The sequence below is a fragment of the Stylophora pistillata genome, chromosome 14 (genome assembly GCF_964205215.1).
Source record: "Stylophora pistillata chromosome 14, jaStyPist1.2, whole genome shotgun sequence".
In the NCBI taxonomy this organism is placed as follows: domain Eukaryota; kingdom Metazoa; phylum Cnidaria; class Anthozoa; order Scleractinia; family Pocilloporidae; genus Stylophora; species Stylophora pistillata.
In genome coordinates this window covers 4,265,226-4,286,729 of record NC_142532.1, presented here as the reverse complement: position 1 = coordinate 4,286,729, position 21,504 = coordinate 4,265,226, and the positions used below count along the sequence as shown (strand labels likewise).

General features: G+C 38.5%; 1 protein-coding gene across 2 annotated transcripts; it reads right to left on the bottom strand.

Moving 5' to 3' along the window:
- Positions 1-392: 392 nt before the first annotated feature.
- On the bottom strand, positions 393-20,957 carry LOC111328200 (puromycin-sensitive aminopeptidase). 2 transcript variants are annotated; one of them, XM_088745235.1, is made up of 24 exons: positions 20,616-20,957; positions 19,634-19,715; positions 19,089-19,288; positions 17,147-17,254; positions 15,562-15,759; positions 14,486-14,582; positions 13,898-13,931; positions 12,982-13,052; positions 12,869-12,903; positions 12,468-12,476; positions 11,238-11,389; positions 10,433-10,445; positions 8,577-8,681; positions 7,813-7,873; positions 7,522-7,631; positions 6,943-7,006; positions 6,126-6,259; positions 4,623-4,757; positions 3,456-3,675; positions 2,485-2,792; positions 1,420-1,472; positions 1,229-1,328; positions 837-884; positions 393-641 (listed from the first exon to the last, which is right to left on the bottom strand). In XM_088745235.1, the coding sequence occupies exons 1-24, from the start codon at positions 20,862-20,864 to the stop codon at positions 504-506; spliced, it is 2,724 nt and encodes a 907-aa protein (XP_088601361.1). In that variant the 5' UTR covers positions 20,865-20,957; the 3' UTR covers positions 393-503. The 2 variants fall into 2 exon arrangements, 1 of the variants encoding a protein (XP_088601361.1); XR_015995399.1 differs by lacking the exons at positions 393-641; positions 837-884; positions 1,229-1,328 and adding an exon at positions 2,072-2,250 and having other exon boundaries at positions 1,434-1,472.
- Between the last annotated feature and the right edge of the window lie 547 nt (positions 20,958-21,504).

The following is a 21,504-nucleotide window of genomic DNA, read 5'->3' as shown; positions in this document are numbered from 1 at the left end:
TACACTCACTCGCGCATGCGTGCAGACCTTTCCTCTTCACCTCAGGGACCAGTCATTTTGAGGGGAGAGTGGAGGGGAGATCAGTCGCCGCTAACAGAGTGTAAGGGAAGACTAAGACAACTGATCATAAGACATAAGAATACCGCAGAGCCGGGGGAGCGGTAAATTTTATTGCGACACAACCCAAATCTTCCGCCCCCCAGGAGTTATGTAATCAGTGTCGGGTCTATGGGAGGGGCCCTTCCCTTATTTTGGGTAAAAATAAACAAAAAACCGGGTCCCCGCTTAGCTCAAGGTCGGGATCCGTCACTGATGACCAGCGCTTTACTGCGCGCAACAAAGGACAAACGAGAGGAGATCTCTGCATACAGGCTTAATACACTGCACTTAGCGAAAATTAATTATCCGGGGTGAGGACTTTTATTGGTGTAATTATAATGAAATTTTCTATTTCTCGAAGTTTGTCTGTAGAATGAAAAACGGATTTAGCCGGTCACGTGCATCTAATATCCTTTCTCCTTGAGCCATGTGCTGATCCTATCTGATTCGCGCCCAAGCCACGCGCAGTTGAGTCGTATGTTCTCCAATGACTGCTGAATGGTCCTCTCTGCAGCAGGTACTGAACGGTTGGCGAAGAATTCCTGAAAAAAAGTAAAAGAATAAAAGGGAAGTCCTAGGCCACACACTACGCCAGGAAAAATTGACAGTGCCATTATTTTTTCCCCTTTTTTCGAACACTTTTTGTTTCGTTGGGGCGCTGTGTAAGCTGTGCACGAACGTGAAAGCGAAGGAATCAGTAAGACATCATATATCAACCAAGAGAATGAGCAGCTCACCTCGACTTCTTTGGCAGCCTCTTCAGTGACAAACATATCTGTAGTTGACTGCAACAAAACAAAACAAATAAAGCAAGTAATGAAACAAATGAACTCGTCATAATGTGTTTTTCACGGGCAGAAGGGGTCCTTCCGACGGGTAACAAGCGCGTTCGAGAATAATCTAATTACTTTTAAGCAACTTCAGTTTAAAAACTGCTTCTTTACTACGTACATTAGTTGGGAAAACTGGCGCTAACCTCTCCTACATCCACTACTAAATCGCACTTTGTAACTCGAATTTTTCCGAGATTCAGGCAGTTAGCATGAGTTTAAGTTGTTTTCCTTTATTTTGATTGGTTTTAAAACACTTAATCTAAATGCGCTCTAGGAAATAAGAGACGCTATCAAACCTTGATCAGACGAGAAAGCAGGAAACCTCCTTCGTAGCGATTGTGCAGCTCGTCCCAGTTCTCTTGCACAAATTTCCACGCCATCTCACGTCCTTTCACACTACACATCAGCGAAAGAAAAGAAAAGGCCAACATTCTCAGTCTTCAAAAACGACATGATGTCAATTAATAAAAAATAAGTAATACCTTACCTTCCACAAACGCCAGCAATTACGAACACTGTGTCTTGGGACCGAACCTCTTCCTAAAAACACAAAGTATTTCATTACCTACTGTGACGTACAAGGATTTTCAAAGACGCATACAACTCTTAAAGGTGGTAGTCGGATAGCATGGTATGGCATCAACAGTACCTTGACCTAATCTAAGTAAGACGGTACTGTCAACGAAAATTTCGATTGACTGTCAGGGCTCGAAATTAACGGTAACCCGTTAACCAATGGTTGGTAATTTTCAACGTTTGGTTACTAAAAAATGTGTCCAACTAACCCGACATGGTTAGTAAAATTTTCTAACATATTTAAACATTGGTAGAATTCGCTACAAAAAGCACGGAGACCCAACTCTCAGAGGAATACTTAGAATACTCAAGTTATTAAATCAACTTAAACTCTTTTTAGAGAATGTGCTGTAGATGTACTGTTCTTGACTAATCATGGTAAACGAGAGGGAAATAAAATAAGTGCATAATTGTCAACGTTTTTAAGGTCACCATGGAATTTCAGCTACTCTTTAATTTGTCCTAGTCGTTATTATCAAAATGTTCAATATTTGAGATATCGTAACTTGTGAGCTAGGATACCAAACTTTATAATTTGGTTAGTAAAAAAGATGTCTACTAACCCGAAGGGTTAGTGCTCCAAAAATTAAATTCGAGCCCTGACTATGGAAGCTTATCCAGGATCGCATTGGCTTTGCTCTGTAAATGGCCACAATGTTAATCAGATCATGATGCAGAAACAACCCCACGTACGATTGGTTCCTTTATTTTTCCCGCGCTTAGGCCAGCCTGCATGTATAAACTGTGAATTCTCATTGGTTACTTGTGATATTTATCATCGTTTTGATTGGCCAATGTATTACTTCCGGTTTGATTTTCCGTCACGCAACAGAGATACACCCAATAGTCTCACAAAGTTTCTGTTGCGATTGTGACATCTGAACAAACCATGGGGTACTTGAATAAAGAAAAATTAGACGCCATGCTATGTTACAAACGGTGGAAAAAAATTATAAACAGTTAAGTAAAAACGTACCGACATGGAGAAGTCGCAAACTTTCTTGATCAGTTCAGGTTGTGACACAGCTCCCATGCATCTCATTAGTCGGACTTTCTCTTCATGCAAATCAGCTCCTTTCAAAAGTTGCATCACAGATTGCAGGGTATTATCATCTCCGTGCTTAAGAACTGTGCTGTACACCGCTGACCTCAAGTCTGCCGGGATGGTGGATTCACCCTTGCAGTGTGCTTCAAATCTCTTCTGCGCCTCGGCGACAGTGGCTGGGTGACCATATTTACCCAAACGTCCGACTATCAAACCTCTGAGGAGCGCATCAAGATGACCTGATAATGAACGACAAACTAGTGACTAGAATCTAATTTCTCCTTACAATATCACCCCTGCATCGCACATTAAGGTCAAGAGAATAAAGAAAATGATCACCAACTGAAGAAGCTCTTGATTGTTAAACAAATTCTCCTTGTCAGCACCTTAGGAAATGTATACAGAACAGTATGGAGAATATGCATATCGATGTAAGGGTGTAAAGGGTTGACCCCTCCACACTGTTCTCTATACATTTTCTAAGGTGATGACAAGGAGAATTTGTTTGAAAATCAAAAGCTTCTTTAGTTGGTGATCACTTCCATTATCCTAATGACCTTTCCTTTTGATGTAAACGTGGGTTAAAACGTGAAAACAAGTTTCATTCCTTACAATGAATGGTCGTGATGAAGAAACAAGAATGCGTCACACAATAAAGCAATAGAAAGCGTGGACCACTGACACTGACACCTTACCAAAACGTCACGGTTGCGTGACATGTCTTCCAAGAAAAATTGGTGATCGAAGCCGTCCGTCGATTGGCCGAAAGTCGGCCGACTAGTCACCGACCCTTTGGTCGACGCACCATCGAACGCGTAGTTTGGGTCTGATTCGTTGCCACTCCCAGAAAAAGGATAGCATTTACAAAAATCACCGAAAAAAAGAGAGAAAAAGAAACTTACTTTCTCCTTCGATTGGATTCCAGCCAAGTTTGGTGCCGATTGGTTCGTATAGCTTAGTGCAAAACGCCTGGAAGCTCGGGAAACAGTCAGAGTATTGGAGGATTGCTCCGACAAGACTCATGTTGAGAATCAAGTCGTTCCATACAGTGTAGTTTGTCTCGTTGCTAAATGCCTCGACCACTTTCAAGACGTCAGGTCCGGGCACAAGACCAGCACGACACTGCAGAGAGCAAAAGGAAACATTTTCTTGGTTAGTTCAAAGCAATTTTTTTTAAGTGTCGAAAGTAATCCAGAATTTCTTTGGCTTTTCTTTGCTGCGCCATGCAATTGGTCCAAAACAACTCGCGCCATCCTATCCTCAACCAATCAGATTCGAAACTACAACCAATCGCGTCTTGGTCACTCGTGTTTTCCCGCGCTTCAAGCAGTTGGCTTGTTTTCATTTTGTGTTCTCACTTACTTACTGAGATATTTTTCTTTCTTCCGGTTGGGTGTTATTTAAGAAATCGACAGTGGTTTAGCGTGGTCTTTACTCTTACCGACAACGATATTCTTCGTCACAGTAGTTCAACGTTGTGAACTCGCAAGGTACTGCTTCTCCTAAACAAGCGCGGAGACTTCCCCTTTTTTGTTTCAAAATTTATTTTCCTAAACGATTGACAACTGATAGGTAAAGTTTGACAAAAATCTCAGTGCAGGTTCTTTTTCAGAAGAATGACCTGAAAAGATAAGTGTACAGACCACGCTAAACCACTGTCATTATCGACATTAAATAAACGATTCTTTCAGTGTGTAACACGTTACGTGACACGCTGACGCGAGCAACGTTATCTGTACTCTTATCGACAACGGCAAATTGGCCAATCAGATTGCGACATCACCGCCAATTGTTGTAAAAGATTCTTTTGACTTTTGTGTCAAGACACCTAATCCAAATGCGCTTTATGTTCGCTTATACTTTAACCGGATTCTCTTACCGCGTGATTCCAGATGCTTATTAACATACACACAAATGATACCTATTACAGGTGTCAAACATTTCACTTTTATGATTAAAGGACTTACCGAACATGATCATTTCAGCTTAATTTATTTTTTTATCTTTGTTACTCTGGGAATTCATTTTATCCTCGTTTCCTAGCTATCAAGCAACTCGCGCGTACATACCAAAGCAAACAGATCATTCTCCAATCCTAATCTGTCTCTTGGTGGAAGACTGTTGTCCTTGATGGCCGGCAAGAGAAGTTCCAACATGTCAGAAGAGTACTGCACTCGGTAGAAACCAACTTGGCCTGGATTTAACTAAAAAATAGAAGAAATAATAAAAGAGGTTCATTTATGAGAACTGATAAAGTGGCCTTTCTCGTCAACACGTTTCTCTAAAGCTTAGCCGCTACAAGGTTGGTTGGTAGGGCTTCGATGTCTAACGGAGGTATAAAAGTTAAAGGCAAAGAAACGGAATTGAAGCAAAGATCGCAGGTGCACTGCTATAATAGTAATTGCAGAAAAGAAGCCCGAAAATTCAAGCTTTGACGAATTCGAACCCAGGCCCCTCCACACACACACAACCCCCAATTCCTCCATTCGCCCTGACGAAGGACTAACGCTCAATAAGTCAGTTTTTTAACCCCAATTTACATTATCAACTCAGTAAAACCAAATTACCCCCCATATACTAGTTAGGCGCTACTACCAACCAAGTTACGAAGCCATCTTGTGAGAGCGAGGCAAATTTCATTACAAATTTTGATCACATTGCTTTGCAGGAGAGAGGAACCCTCTAAAACGTTGCACATTAGCAATAAAGCAGCATTCGCTCTGACAAAAGGGGCTAACACTCGAAATGTAAGTTTTGAAACTTTTTACGGTGGCCAATTTTTATTATCAACTCAGTTGATAAAACCAAAATTACCTTGTTATAGTCCGTCACCACAGCAGCACAACAGTTTCTTCAGAAACTTACCCCCTTTAGCAAAATAGTACAGTTTGGGTAGCCTGTGCTGTCATTAACATGTAATAGTACAGTTTGGGTAGCCTGTGCTGTCATCAACATGTAATAGTACAGTTTGGGTAGCCTGTGCTGTCATTAACATGTAATAGTACAGTTTGGGTAGCCTGTGCTGTCATCAACATGTAATAGTACAGTTTGGGTAGCCTGTGCTGTCATTAACATGTAATAGTACAGTTTGGGTAGCCTGTGCTGTCATTAACATGTAATAGTACAGTTTGGGTAGCCTGTGCTGTCATCAACATGTAATAGTACAGTTTGGGTAGCCTGTGCTGTCATTAACATGTAATAGTACAGTTTGGGTAGCCTGTGCTGTCATCAACATGTAATAGTACAGTTTGGGTAGCCTGTGCTGTCATCAACATGTAATAGTACAGTTTGGGTAGCCTGTGCTGTCATCAACATGTAATAGTACAGTTTGGGTAGCCTGTGCTGTCATCAACATGTAATAGTACAGTTTGGGTAGCCTGTGCTGTCATCAACATGTAATAGTACAGTTTGGGTAGCCTGTGCTGTCATCAACATGTAATAGTACAGTTTGGGTAGCCTGTGCTGTCATCAACATGTAATAGTACAGTTTGGGTAGCCTGTGCTGTCATCAACATGTAATAGTACAGTTTGGGTAGCCTGTGCTGTCATCAACATGTAATTAAAGAGCATACCTTGACCCACTGGTCGGGCTTGACACCACTGACAGTCAGAGCGCAGGACTTCTGATCCAACAGTGTACTTGCTACACTTTCACGTGGGTTTGCACTGGATGATACGCTAACAGGTACTTGCCAGTGGTACGACCCTGCAGTAAACAAATTTTTAAAAATATATATATATCAAAAATATATAAACAACCTCAATGCAGCTTAGTAGGAAAGAATCATACCAAGAGATTCTAGCACGAAACTTTAGAACAGTTTCCAACTAAGCGTCAAATGAGTTCTCCATCAAGAGTCGAAAGCAATGCATGGTTGCATTGATTTCTCTTAACTGCATTCTTTGGCTGGTTCAAAAAACTTACGCACCCTTTTTTCAGCAATCAAATTTTAACTTCTCTTTTTCTGCAACTGCTAAAATTGCAGCAGCACCTGCGAGGATCATTTGCTTTACTTGATTTTCAATACGCAGGTCTATGTTTTCGAAGTCTTCATGGTGTTGTTAGAAACCAAGATTACGTTTCTTAAGCTTACGAAACTTCCATGAGTACGAAACGATTACATACCAAACGAAAAAAGCTGCATTATGCTGTCAGAAACGAACAACGCTTCCCTTTGTTGTTAAAAACGAACGCTTTAGAATCTCCATGGCGTTGTCGGAAAACAAAGAGCGCTTTAGTGATAAAGATTTCTCAACTTTATAAACTATTTACAGTCTGATCTTTTAAGGATTTGTTTCTTCGGGCGACATGACTAAGGTTCCGGGCGACATGACTTCGGGCGAGACGACTCTCGGGCGACTTGACCGTAAACCGTGATCACACTCTACCTTGACTAACTCCATCGGCAAAGAACTTGTCCTGAGTGATAGCAACCTCTCTTGAATCTCCTTTCTGAGAAATAAAAAACACAACATGCTGACGACGTTCCTTTACCATTTCCTTCCCAAGATCTTTCCACGATCTGAAAACAATTTTCTGCTATGCATGACCTACATTTCTTATAAATTCAGGGCCAAAAATTTTGTGTTAAATTAAACAATATCTCCTGGTAGACATTTTTCTATCTTTCCAAAACCTTTTTTCCTAAAATTGCATTCATATCATTAAAAGAAAATTCCTCTCTCATCTCTTCTGAGAGTCGTAGGGTTAAGCCAGGTTAATAAGACGAGCTGAGAAAAAAAGCTGGAGTCTCTAGACTGTATTAGATGTCAGGCAGCACAAAGTAGTGTTAACTTGCTTCCAAACTCCTCCTGAAAACTATCCAAGGTACACCTGAGCTATAGCATTTACTACAGGACAGGGTACCATTGACTCTCTAAAATGAGAAGCTTTAAAACACTCAAAATAACAAGATGAAATCCTCTTCCAGGGAAAAGATTTGGTGCAGAGTGTTCATACACACATACCTGTTCAGCGGTAACAGATAACACGGGATATCCCATTTGCTTTGTCCATGTTTCCATGACATCAGCTACTGGCTTCGAACTGGCATGAGACAGACTGGCCCAGAGGTCCTCTGAAAGAAATTCATACGTTACAATTACTCTGACAAATATAACTAAGAAAAAAATAACCCGGCAAAAATGGTTATATATTCGATGTCAGGGGGTGATATCGCATATATAACCATTGGGGTGAAATGAAGGAGTTCTGGCGACAAATCTGAACTGAAAAAAGTGAAAGTACAACATAGTTACCAGTTGAGGCATTGCCGTACTTGAATTTGTCAAGATGGTATGCAAGTCCCTCTCTGAAAGCCTACAGAAAACAAAAAGAACGAAATGGAAATCAGTGACTAAAAGCATGTGCACAACATCTGAAAACATGATCCTATCCAGTACATGTTCACCCTTTACAGCTTAACATCAGTATGCATATTCTCCATACTGTTTTCTATAAATTTCCTAAGGTGCTGACAAGGAGAATTTGTTTAACAATCAAGAACTTCTTGCGTTGGTGATCATTATTTTCCTTTCTTCTCAAGACCTCAATGTGTGATTCAGGGGTAATATTGTAAGAATAAATTATATGCTAATCACTGTTAGGGTTTAAAGGACTGAAAATGTAGACTGAATATAATTTGCATGTACAGTGTAGGAATAACCTTCACACGTTTGCCTAAGGTTAGGAAAGGGCACCAGGACCCAAAAAATTTCTTTCATCCCGGAACTCAACAAATCGGTTGTGGTTTCACGTGGTTTGTTCTATTATCAAAATAATAGTGGTCAAAAGTTGTGGACTTGTGAGCCACAGCCAAATCTCGTTGTCGATAAGAGCACAGACCACGCTAAACCACTGTTGATTTGGTTTTCACTACAATATTAATATCGAATGAAACGATTCTTTCACTGTGTGACTACTGCGTGACACATTGACGCAAGCAGCGTTGTCTGCCCTCTTATCGACAATGGCAAATTGGCCAATCAGATTGCACCAATTCTGCTGATTGTGGTCAAAATACCTTTTCTCCTACGTAGTCGTGCAGCATTCTAATGACAGAGGCTCCTTTGCTGTATGAAATGGCATCAAATATCTCATCGATCTCTCCAGGATGTCCCACAGGGACCTGCACAAAGAAGAAGAATTTAAAACAGAGCAAACTAAACAAAACTGCAACACATGAAGAGCATTACTTAATTTATTATTTTAAGTGAGGTGGCTCTCCCATAAGCCTGGTGACTTCTTGGGTCTCCTCACCTTCTAACTGTTATCGCTGTAATTAACTATTTTTTAATTGTTAAAATACGGCAAAGAAAGATAATGATGATGATGATTATCTTGATGTAACAGACACCTCTTCACTAAATTCCAAGAGAATGTATGTACAGCATCTACATTGTGATGAGAAAAATGATGATTCAGATCTTCATTGTCGTCATCTCCAACATCAATTCATTGGCCTTTTAACAATACAAATATATATATATATATATTTGATATATATAATATGATATATATAATATATAATATGATTTATATATATATATATATATATATATATATATATAACAATACAATATATATATATATATATATATATATATATATATATATATATATTGTGGGTGGAAAAAGACAAGTAAACTACAAGTTCATCCCTACAAGCCTGTTTCTTGGTCGCCCACTCATCAGGGGATTTAATATATTATATTGTATATAAGCAATGGTAAAGTTTATTCTCATTAAATCCCCTGATGAGTGGGCAACCACGAAACAGGCTTGTAGGGATGAACTTGTAGTTTACTTGTCTTTTTCCTCCCACAATATATACTTCGCTCTACTTCTATGTATTGAGCACTGTTCTACGAAAATCAAGTCACACTTTATATATTAGACGATACCACAAAGGTTGGGTCGTTTGGGGTGACCGTCTCGGTTCTCCCCCATCCTAGCATTAGCACTGCACTGATGAGGCCCAGAAGGCCGAAACAGTACTGTCTGCAGTTAGTTATATATATATATATATATATATAAAGTGCGCATGCTCGCTAGTGTACTCTAGTTTGAGCACTCTGGCATGGCTTAGACGATACCACAAAGGTTGGATCGTTTGGGGTGACCATATTGGTTCTCCTCCAACCTAGCATTAGCACTGCACTGATGAGGCCCAGAAGGCCGAAACAGTACTGTCTGCAGTTAGTTATATATATATATATATATATATATGTTGGGGCAAATTTTTCTTCTTTTATTTTCATTTTCCCACTTACTTGTTATCGTGTATTCTTTTCTGTTCCCTCCGGTATTTCGTTAGTTACGCTCCTTTGTTATTTTGCTGTATGTAAATTTCGTTATAGTTTTATTACCTCGCCCTTATTTATTGCCAGTTTTTTGTACCGAGCTATTAGTGTCACATCATTCCTCGAAGTAGGTTTCTTCTTCGGTGGCCCTGACCAACAACCCTATCTTTCTCAGCATTTGGTAAGCAGTTTTGTTTTCATCGTTTTATTTTTTATTTCATTTTGCAGTCGCCTTAAAGTAGTTTTTTCTGTATTGTAACTTATTTTTTCGCTCCTTTGTAGGAATTTACTTTCTTCGCTGATAGTAAACACATTTGCTGACATAATGAACGTGTTGTGTATGTAACTGACCCTTGCCCGTTCAATATATATATATATCTATAAGATTATAATTAGAAGGTGAGGAGACCTCAAAAAGCCACCAGGCTTATGGGAGTGGCCACCTTACTAACAACTTACAATGTAATATAAAAGAAAAAAGTGCTGCAAATGTGTGGCTTGCTCAATTCAGTACATGTTAACAGCTAAATGTGCCTTTATGTGACAAATGCACGTACAGTATAGAACTTGCCCTTACCTCAATTGGGTGACTTAAAGTGGAAAGGAAAGAAAAAAAAAACAGACATTGTTACTACATCTACATTATATTTACTCCATAGATCTGGTTAGCTCAATGGATAGAGCGCTGGACTGTTGAGCAGGAGGTCGAGGGTTCGAGCCCCAGCCGGACCAACACTCAAGGTCTTAAAATAACTGAGGAAAATGTGCTACCTTTCTATAATATCAGGAAAATTAATGGATAGACATTCTAGTCTTCTTGGATAAGGATGAATAAACTGTAGGCCCTGTCTCCTGCAGGGTTAGGGGTAGGAGACGTTAATTTCCCATGCACAAGATCACTGTGTGATGGATGTCCTCCCCTGGGATGGGATGGGTGGGGTTGGATTTCCAGGGTGTAGAAACCTAGTAGGGGACTTAGTGTCCCTTTGTTTCTACACCTACCTTATGGTAAATCTCTAAATATTAAATAAAAACAAATAAAATAATATCAAGTAGCCAAATAATGAGAATAAAGAAAAATATCAATTAGGAGAGTATTAGCTGATCCAAAACCAAATTTTCTGCACCAACATCATGAGAATTGCATAACAGACAGTAGAGAAAATTACTATTGAGGTCTTGGGAATGCAAGCATTCATGAAAAACCAGTTAAGCAAAAAGAAATGCTTGGAAACTTATTGGTTTAAAGCAACATAAATTATCTAAAACATAGTACAAACCAAAAGTTAATTTAACTCACTTGGAAAAAAATTAAATTTGTGTGTGAGCCTCGAGATAAAACAGTCAAATTTGCAAGCAATCATTTTAAGAGGAACCTCTACCTGTTGGCAAGAGCATCCAGTTCCATAGCTCGCGAGAATTCAGACGTTACAAACTGCGTCCAGATGTCCCACTCAGGAAAACAGTGATCCACGCAAAGGTATTCAATCCATGATGCAAATCCTTCATTGAGCCATAAATGTGTCCACCATTCCTAAAATGAAAGAGAGATCAGAGTAAAACATCCGCAGTAAAAAGGCATCACGTAAAGTTAGGTAAAAGGTGAAGTCTATACTAGAGCCAAGTTGCCCATGTAGGTAAAGCCTGCTTACAAGCAAAGTGGCCCATTGGACTGGCACTTAGCTCCAGTTTCAGTAGCATGAAGTGACTAAGAGTATTTCTAATCCCCCCTGGAGAGAATGCTAGTCCGTCACAGGGTTACCACCAGCATTAAATTCGCCGGTACCCGTTTAATTCTCCTGGGTGAAGAGAGGCACTGCGAGAGTAAAGTGTCTTGCCTAAGAACACAGCACAATGTCCCCAGCCGAGCTCAAACCCGGACCACTCGATCTGGAGTCCAGTGCACAAACCTTGAGGCCACTGCACCAATGTAGCCAGAGTTTATCCCAGTTTCCGTACTATGAAGCGACTAGAGGTATTACTGCTCCACCTTGGATGGGATGTCAGCCCATTGACCACTGACCATTAGGGTAGAGTGTGTCTCCCACTAACAGAGCTGAATAACATATGCACATGCGCTAGGTTTTGCCACGGAAAAAGGATTTTTGAGTAGTTTGCAGGGTTGATTTCCCATTCTTCTGCTTCAAGGCATCATTTTTCTTTGCTGCTTTTCTTTTACAAAACAACCTCCAAAAACTTGTACACCCCCTAAAAATTTTTGAAAATTAATTTTCGCCTTAAACCTCTGGAAATAGAAAAATGCCTTTGACAAAAACAAAGTTCCTCAGTTTTAAATGTCAGCCCTTATTATTTTCCACTAATTTTGCTAAATTTTAGACCTAGAACACTTGAGCCCGCATTGATGACCACGTACCCTCTGACATAGCATTTCATTATTCAGCCCTTTCTCTCCCACTAACAGTTACTCTAACCGTTTTAGTAGTAATACATGTACATAAAAACTTGCATAAACTCTCTTGTAATAATGAGGGCGTAAATGTATTCTATTTATGAAATGTATTAATTATGTGATGTAAAAGAACATTGAAAAGAACCACCATTCATTCTTGAAAGAAAAAAATGACCAGCTTTTCATCAACAAACAAGCATACCATAGTTATCTGAAAAAGAAAAAAAGAAACAGATTAATTAACTAGGATAAACACTAACAAATCAGTTTCAGTAGCTAGCAGCTTCTGTAAAAAGCCTAAATGAGACTTCTTCCCCTATGTTATGTCCCCCCCCCCTCCCACCCCATCTAGTAAGATCCCCTGCCCAAGTAAGGAAATCAACTCTGTACTGAGTATTCAAGAAAGATCAATAATAAAAGATAAAAATTTTCACATTCAAAAGTCCCCAGAAAGTCCTAAAAATAAATATGGCTCCCAGGAACTTATTACAGCATTTACTGCAAGGCATTATTTTATTGTAAGTTTTAGATCAATCAAATATTTAGAATCTCAAGCATTATCAGCATTACTATAGAGACTGTCAGGAACTGTTTAACACTTACCAGGTTTCCAAACCACTGATGAGCTATTTCATGACCTTTGAAATAGAAAACCAAAGCTTTAAATTACTTTTTTTTCACAATAAATTTATAAAGAACCCATCAAAATAACTCACCGACAACCAGTCCAACCCACTGTTTTGCAGCAGATGACGAGTTCTCTGGATCAACCAGAAGGGCAGTTTCTCTAGGAAAAGATGAAAAAATAGATGAGAACACGTTATAACAATGCAAATGGTAATGGTTCAATCTTATTGTCTACAACAGCTGCAAATCATTCATAATGATTGTAACTGGTTGGTTGGGGATAAACCGCCCCCTGGTTAGCTCAATTGGTAGAGTGCTGGACTGTGTGTGGGAGGTCAAGGGTTCAAACCCCAGCCAGACCAACACTCAGGGTCTTAAAATAACTGAGGAGAATGTGCTACCTTTCTATAATATCAATGGATAGATATTCTAGTCTTCTCAGATAAGGACAAATGAACCATAGGTCCCGTCTCCTGTAGGGTTAGGGGTAGGAGACGTTAATTTCCCAAGCACGAGATCACTGTGTGGTGGATGTCCTCCCCTGGGATGGGATGGGATGGGTGGGTATATCTGCTGAAGATGGGCTGTATTGCCCTTTGAAGATTAGACATTTAGATTTAGAACTATTTGGCACATTGTTCACAAGTGAACTCAAGCACTTCAAATTTTCCTTCAACAGGATTTCTTTTTTTGACAGCTTTCTGGCACCCATAACCTTTTGACTCCTAGAGGTGATTCACATGTAACTTCTTCATATAAATCATCCAGACAAAATATCCAACAAACAGGTAATGAGAATACTCGTACTTATCCAGTTGTTGATGTTTTCTTGATCTACACCAAATTCTCTTAACTAATTTACAAGGAAATATGCAGCAGCAAGAGGGAAGAATTAACAATAAGATCTTTGGAGTTAACACGTAGAACCTGGAACTCTTAACCCGGAGTCCAGTATGCTAATGATGAATTAGGCGACTGTGTCTCCTTCTATTTATGACAACTCACCTGTACGTCACCAGACCCCAGTTTTCCATAGCTCCTACAACAGAAGGATCATAGTAATATTTAAAAGGAGAAAGCACAAAAAATCATTAATGACAGAGTAAAAGAAATCAAATAAGACATAAACATAAAAATTTCATGAGCCACGAAGGCTCAAAAACAATGTCAAAACGCATCTTATGTGGTGAAAAGTACAAAGAAAGATTGTCAACAGTTTCTACAGACCTATGTTCCACTGAGAGTGGATAGGAATAAGCCATAGGTGTTTAAAGTAAATTTCATTTACTTCTTGAAAATTTTACTTCTTGAAAATTGGAGGCATTGCAGCTTGGGGATATGCAAGCTGCATCTTAACTCTTCTATATCACCCCTACATCTTCCATTCTTGATTGGTTCTTGATTCTTGATTCCTGATTCACGATCGTTGAATCTCGAAAGTCTTGAGGATTGATAATCAAGTTTTGAATCTACGCTCACCAGTCAATTTGCTTTTGAGCAATACTGTAGCTTATGGTTTAAACATTTAGCACTGGCAAGAAATATGAGGGACTCAGAGTGTTTGTATTACAAGTTGATGACAATGCCTCTCACCTGCTGCAAAATCAGGAATGGCAATCAGGTCCATTTTGGGTAAAGGATAGCTGATTTTGAAGTAATCTTTATAAAATGGCAATGTCTTTTGAGCAACCTGCAATTATAACAACAAAATAATTACTTTCATCAAAAAACTAGTCAGAATTATTGTTTACCAGAATACAGAATACAGTAAAAAGCCATGTGTAAGAACCTAGTTTTTTTCATGTCTGGCAAAGTAGGTTCTTATGTTTTGGGATACTTACTGACAACTTAGGAAAAACAGGTTCTTAATAGGTTCTTAAATATCTTTAATGCAAATGCTATTAAATAATTATTAACTTAAATAATTAATTATAATACATGCCTGGGAGCCATAAATACAGTCGGGAAACTGTATTGTGATATGTTTTATGGAAGTGTCAAATGTATAGAAAACATTTATTTTATAGAACTTTACAGACATATTTTCCTACAACATTGTTTTATTATCCAGAATGATTCTTTATAATTATAAGAACCATACAGGTTTTGCTGGGTAAACAAGTTCTTAATATATTTTTGAGTATTAAAATCCAAAATTTCTGCCAAAAAGGTTCTTAATTACTAGGTTCTTACATGCAAGTTTTTACTGTATTCAAACTCAGGTAGAAGTTGTTCTCTTGAACCAGTACAAAAGTCTTATAACTAATTTACAAGAAATGTCTTGCAGCTAGAGGGGAGAAATTAACAATTAGATCTTGGGATTTTGAAGGGTTGTGGTTTTTAGGGCCTTGAATGAACAGCGCATCTATTGCACAAGGCATGGACAAAGTAAAAAAAATGTGCTAAGTTTGTAGCTCAAAAGACCAGCTTAAAAAATGGAGAAAAAAATCAAAGCTTGGCTGTTTCACTGAGGGCATTTTTGCTTCGCTTTCTGTCCAATATTTTTGTTCTGTTCTTCAGAGTAGTACAGTGGTGTATTTTGCACTTTCCAATACCTTGATGGGGTAGTATGGCCTCATGGTGGAATAAAAAGTATGTGTAAAGAAAATCATAAATCAAAATAAAATTTTGCTCACAATACCTTCCACAGAGGAAAGCTATGGACTAACCTCTAGAGCAAACTGTCCCTGAATGGTTTTTCCCTTTGGAGTGTAAACTCTGATTAATACACCATCAGAATCTTTTCCTTCCACATAATCAAACTCGCCAACAACAAAAGCCACAAGGTACGTAGACATGACTGGTGTTCGAGCATATTTCACGACTTTAAGGGAGGCATCCTCAGCATCCTTTTCTTCGACAACATTCTGTGGGGTGGAAGAATATATTAAAAACTGGATCATTGGATAATGCAATTCAAGACTTTTTATTGGCTTAGCCATTATGGTACATGAGCCAATATACCATAATAATCTAATATCTGTACATTGTAACATCTGGTTTCTTCTTACAAAATAATCTCAAGAAGATTTGTCTAATATCTTGGGGGCGTTTTTTTTTTTTAATAAAACAATTATTCCACTCGCGCTTGTTGGATATGAGATGATTATAGCCAACTCGGCGCTGTGCGCCTGGTTGGCTATCTATCATCTCATATCCAACGCGTGCTCATGGAATAATTGTTAAATATATTATCATAACGACTCAAAACAGGGATGTGGCTAGGATTATTTTGAAGGGGATGGGGTCACAGTTACAAATTTCTGCACCCTTTGAACATGAAGTGAAGAAAATCTGTCTTGGTCATTCATGGGAGTTTAAGGCTTAACAAATCTCTAGCAAAAATTCTTTGCCTTCAAGTAGAGAAAGGTACTATGCAGGGCTCAAATTTAATTTTTGGATCACTAACCCTTCAGATTAGTAGACATCTTTTTTACTAACCAAATTATAAAGTTTGGTATCCAAGCTGACAAGTTACGACATCTCAAATATTGAACATTTTAATAATAATGACTAGGACAAAATTTAATTTAATTAAAGAGTAGCTGAAATTGCATGGTGACCTTAAAAACGTTGACAATTATTTCCCTCTCGTTTACCGTGATTAGTCAAGAACAGTACATCTACAGCACATTATCTACAAAGAGTTTAAGTTGATTTAATAACTTGAGTATTCTAAGTATTCCTCTGAGAGTTGGGTCTACACGTGCTCTTTGTCCTGAAGTCCACCAATGTTTAAATAATTATGTTAGAAAATTTAACTTACCATGTCAGGTTAGTTGGATACATTTTTAGTAACCAAACGTGAAAATTACTAATCATTGGTTAACGGTTTACCATTAATTTTGAGCCCTGCTATGTAGAGAGTCCAGGGTTGTGGCTACAGGCCGGCTGCTGGTAAAACTTGCCAGATAAAAGAGCGACGATTGCCAGCTGGATTTTTGGCCAGCAATTGCTTGGTAAAGCACAACAGGCACTTCTGAGGTGACACACTTACAATATTTCAGCACCTTTGAGCTTCCTCACATGAAATTTTAGCCAGCAATGTTGTTTCTAAGTTACAACCCTGAGAGTCTCCATAAGATTCCCCCAAGAAGTCTGGGGATGAGCCAAGAGCTCGGCCCCAGACTTCTTGATCCAGATTCCAGCACAACGACCACCAGGTCACAAAGTCTTTCACTAATAAATAATTATTCCATTATTAATTATTAAGGGGTCAAAAATTTCTCAATAAAACAGAGCCACAACAATTACCATGTTGGACAAGGCAACCCTGTCTTTTGGCACTATCAAAGTGATATCGAAAGTGGCTTTCTGAGCCGGCTCATCCCAGCAAGGAAATGCTCGTCGAGCATCTGTGGGCTGAAAAAGATAAATAATTAAGCCTGTCAGTATGACAATACAGTTTCCTTGCAGGTTCTTTAAACTGCACAAGGTAAGTTCAGTGTTCTGATGTGCAACAGGTTTGACAACCATGGCAACATGCAGAACATTTTAAGACCTACAATAGCAACTCGGGTTGCAATTCAGTAATCAGTCTTAGAGGTTCATGAAGCCAACTGAAAATTTCTGTTATAATATAGTATTAATGGCCTACAGTTAAACCTAGGAAAAATATTTGTATAACATGTTGGTAAAGCTCCACTGTTTCATTCTGTTAACACAAAAAGTAGTCCTCAACATGTTGCATGAGTCCACAAAAATAAATGACAGCCGGCTTATTTTTTCCCAGCACTTAAACTTCTAACTCTCACTGGCAGCCATTTTATGATTTAAAATAAAATGCCCCTACTCTATCTAAACCAGCATTACCTCTAGAACTAACGGGGCTTGACACTAACTCTTTGACTTATTAGCTGAGTGGCTAGCAACATCTTAGATGTTACAACAATTTCAGTTTGTTTACTCGCCAAACTGGCCAGTGGAAATCGAAAACCACTAGCCAAAAGTGAATTTCAACTAATCTGTGGCTAGTTGGTTACTGTTAATGTCAAGCTCTGACTAATCTGAGTATTTACACAGCTAGGGATTTCAAAAACTTTTTCCATAAACTGGATACCAATGGTTGTTGTAATAAGCTGCTGTACCACAAAGCAAAACCCAAACACAAGAGCCTGAAGCAAACAGCAGTGAGAGGTCTTTAACCTTGAACTGCCAGATGTGATTAACATGTAGCTTCTCCTTATAATATTCATACACTATTCAGTATACAGGTAATGAGAATACTCAAACTTATCATGTAGAAGTTTTTAATCTTGATCTAACACCAAATTCTTGTAACGAGTTTACAAGGAAATATCTCACAGCTGGAGGGGAGAATTAACGATCAGATCCTGCAGGGGAGTTATAGGATTTATTACATCCATTTTGAAATCACTGGTGGTCCCTGTAATCTGATTGGCTCCAATTGGTGCAATTTATTCATGAATCGCACCATTTTTTGCTCTAAATTGCATCATTTTACGCTTGACTGAGTTTTTGACACATGACGTCAAAGTCTTTCTATTTTGAATACAAAATAAGATGTAAAAGTGTTTCCGGTTCCTCTTTTTATTTAAAAACCAGCTCAGTACTGCATCAATGATTTACTTGAATTGACCAAGTCCTGTATTTGGGCGATTTCAAAATGGATGTAATAAAGTGGTAATTGAGCCTCGTGTCATGCAATTTTGGTCTGAAATCATACTTGTGTGCACTCGTTCAATTTTGAAATCACACGTATGATTTCAGCCCAAATTGCACTACACTCAGTTCAATTACCACTTTATTAATCAACAACAGTAGCTTGCTAGTAACCAGCTCTTGTTGAAATCCATATATTGGACCCAGTATTGTGGGAAAAAAAAAAGGTAATTAAAAGTTTGTTTAGGAGCCAAGTGGCTCATCTGGCCAGTGTTTAACAGTGGTTTCCATAGTATGAAGCGACTAGGTCGGAGTATTTCTATTCCCCCTTGGATGGGATGCTAATCCATCGCAAGGCTACTCCCACACATTAAATTTGCTGCTACCATTTAATTTTATTTAAACACCTGGGTGAAGAGAGGCACTGTAAGAGCAAGTTGTCTTGCCTATGAACACAGCACAATGTCCCCAGCCAGGACCCAAACCCAGACCACTCAATCCAGAGTGAGACCACTGCACCTCCCCAAATTTACTGGAGTAGTAGGGTTTAAAAATAAGATCAAAACACACAAACCTCAAACTGCGTAACTGCACAATATTTCTCACTTCCGTCTGTTCCAGTATATTTACTTCTGTAAAATCCTTTCATTTTATCATTTAATTCTCCAGTGAAGTCCAGACATAGCTGACCATTTCCCAAGGGGAGGGATGAAGGGAAGCTGATTGTAGTTGTTTCATCCTCTTTACTGTAGGTGATTTCAGTAGAGTTGACAGCTATGGGTATATGGAAATATTGAAAAAGTTACCAACTTTACCGCTTAACTCCCAGAAGTGATTAACCTGTAACTTCTTCCTATAATATCCACACATGATCCAGCAAATTAAACAGGTAATGAGAATACTCAAACTTATCAGGTAGAAGTTGTTACCCTGATTGAACACCAAATTCTTGTAAACAGTTTACAAGGAAATGTGTAGCAGTTGGAGGGGAGAATTCATAAACAGATCTTGGGAGTTAACGGATAAATTCCATGTTGCTGTGCATCTGCTTCGTTATAGATCACAGATGCATGGCCTCAAAATGTGGTTCTTAAGAACAAAATAATGGCATGAACTTACTTGATCCACTGGCTGAGAAATTAGCAGACTTAACGACAATGTCCAAACAATTCATGGTCACCTTGTCTGTAGCCTGTTGAACCTATAATGAATAATAGGATAACATCATGACAATGAAAACTAACAACAAAACATGAATCTGTTATTGTACACATTCCCATCATAGATATCACCATTTCCTCTCCCTGACCCCATTCACAAAACTTTTATGTCCCTATTTATAACCCTTTGACCCCCTATGAGTGACCAGCATCTAATTTCTCCTTACAATATCAGCCCTGAATCACACATTAAGGTCAGGAGAATAAAGGAAATGATCACCAACTAAAGACACTTGATTGTTAAACAAATTCTCTTGTCAGCACCTTAAGAAATGTATAGAGAACAATATGGAGAATACGTACACTAATATTAAGGTTTACAGGGTCAAACATATATCTCCTCTCCCCCCCTTCCCTCCCCCATCCCTCCCCCGTCCTTTCCATTCAATTTTGACCTCTCAGCAGTTCAGTCGCTATTGCTGCAAAGTTAGCGTCCAGAAACGTAGAGAAAGGATACATGAATTTGGAGACACTTCTTTTAAAATTATCTAACCGTCTTTTATAATCTTAGAACCGTCTAAAATAACATCACACAAGAACTTTTCGATCCCGTTTGGGACAAGAAGGGAGAGAGAGCCAACATTTTATCATTAATTAACGAAGGCAAAAATTTTAAGTCAGTCTTCCCTGAGGATAAAAAAGTCGATAAAAAACAAATAAAAATTCAAAATTCTATGGGTTATATTTGAATGCTTACTGATATGGAAAAAATGGAGATCGCGAGCGCTTCCAACGTGAATTTCCGTGTAAAAATTCAAATTAAAAATATGCAATTGAAACTCCCAGAGAATTTTAGCTTTAATCAACAACCGATTTCCACTCGGAGAATAGCTTCGTGGATCAAAATTACTTTCAAGCACATTTAACCATGATTTGCTTACCTCCACATCGATAACTTCTTCCCCAGCAAAAGTAAATTCTGAGAGATTTGGTGTTAAGGTCAGTTTGTAGTTCTTTGGAAGCACGCTCGTTGGAAGTCGTTCAAAAGGTTTCTTTTCCTTCATTTTGGATGTTGCTGCACTTTTAAACGACGAAATTTGCACACGGAGAGAGCTCTTAACCAGGCGAACGGAGCTCTGAGGCCTTAAAATCCGTTGCAAAAGATATAGTGAAAGCGGAAGATTTTTCATAAAAGTGTCATGTGCTTGTAAGAATTCTACGAAGACTACACGAAGATTATCCGAACAACCCTTGAGTTCACACGAGACAATGTCGGAAAGATAGGTCCACGATGGCGTACTAAGTTGTAGCCCGATTGAAGCCAAAAATATTCTCCTTTGACTGAATGATAAATATGACATTTTGTTTAAATGATAATAGTTATTACAGACTGAGTGAAAATTAGGAAAGGTTGCTATGCAACCAGACAATATTTTTTGTCTCATCTATCATAAAAATAGCTCAATCTTACTTGGAGTTACCAGTGGTGCAGCGGAGCAATCGATGTGACGAAAAGGAACACAATTGTGATAAGAAGCAATCAGAGACATTTTTGGTAAGATTCCTTACGGCACGATTTTATAGCATAGAATTTTTAAAGAAAATTTTAAGATAAAATTTCTAACTATTTGAATATTTGAATTCACAAAGCCTCGTTTCTTTACCTCAGGGCTGTCTATCTGCATCGGTTAATAAATAAGTTCCCCTTTTAAAAACTAATCTAACGATATCTTTTTGACTCTATCCAATGAAGACTTTTCATACACTTTCGCTTTTACTCTTCAAAGAGGCCTTCCATGGAAATACTGGAGAAACGTTTTTCGAAATGAA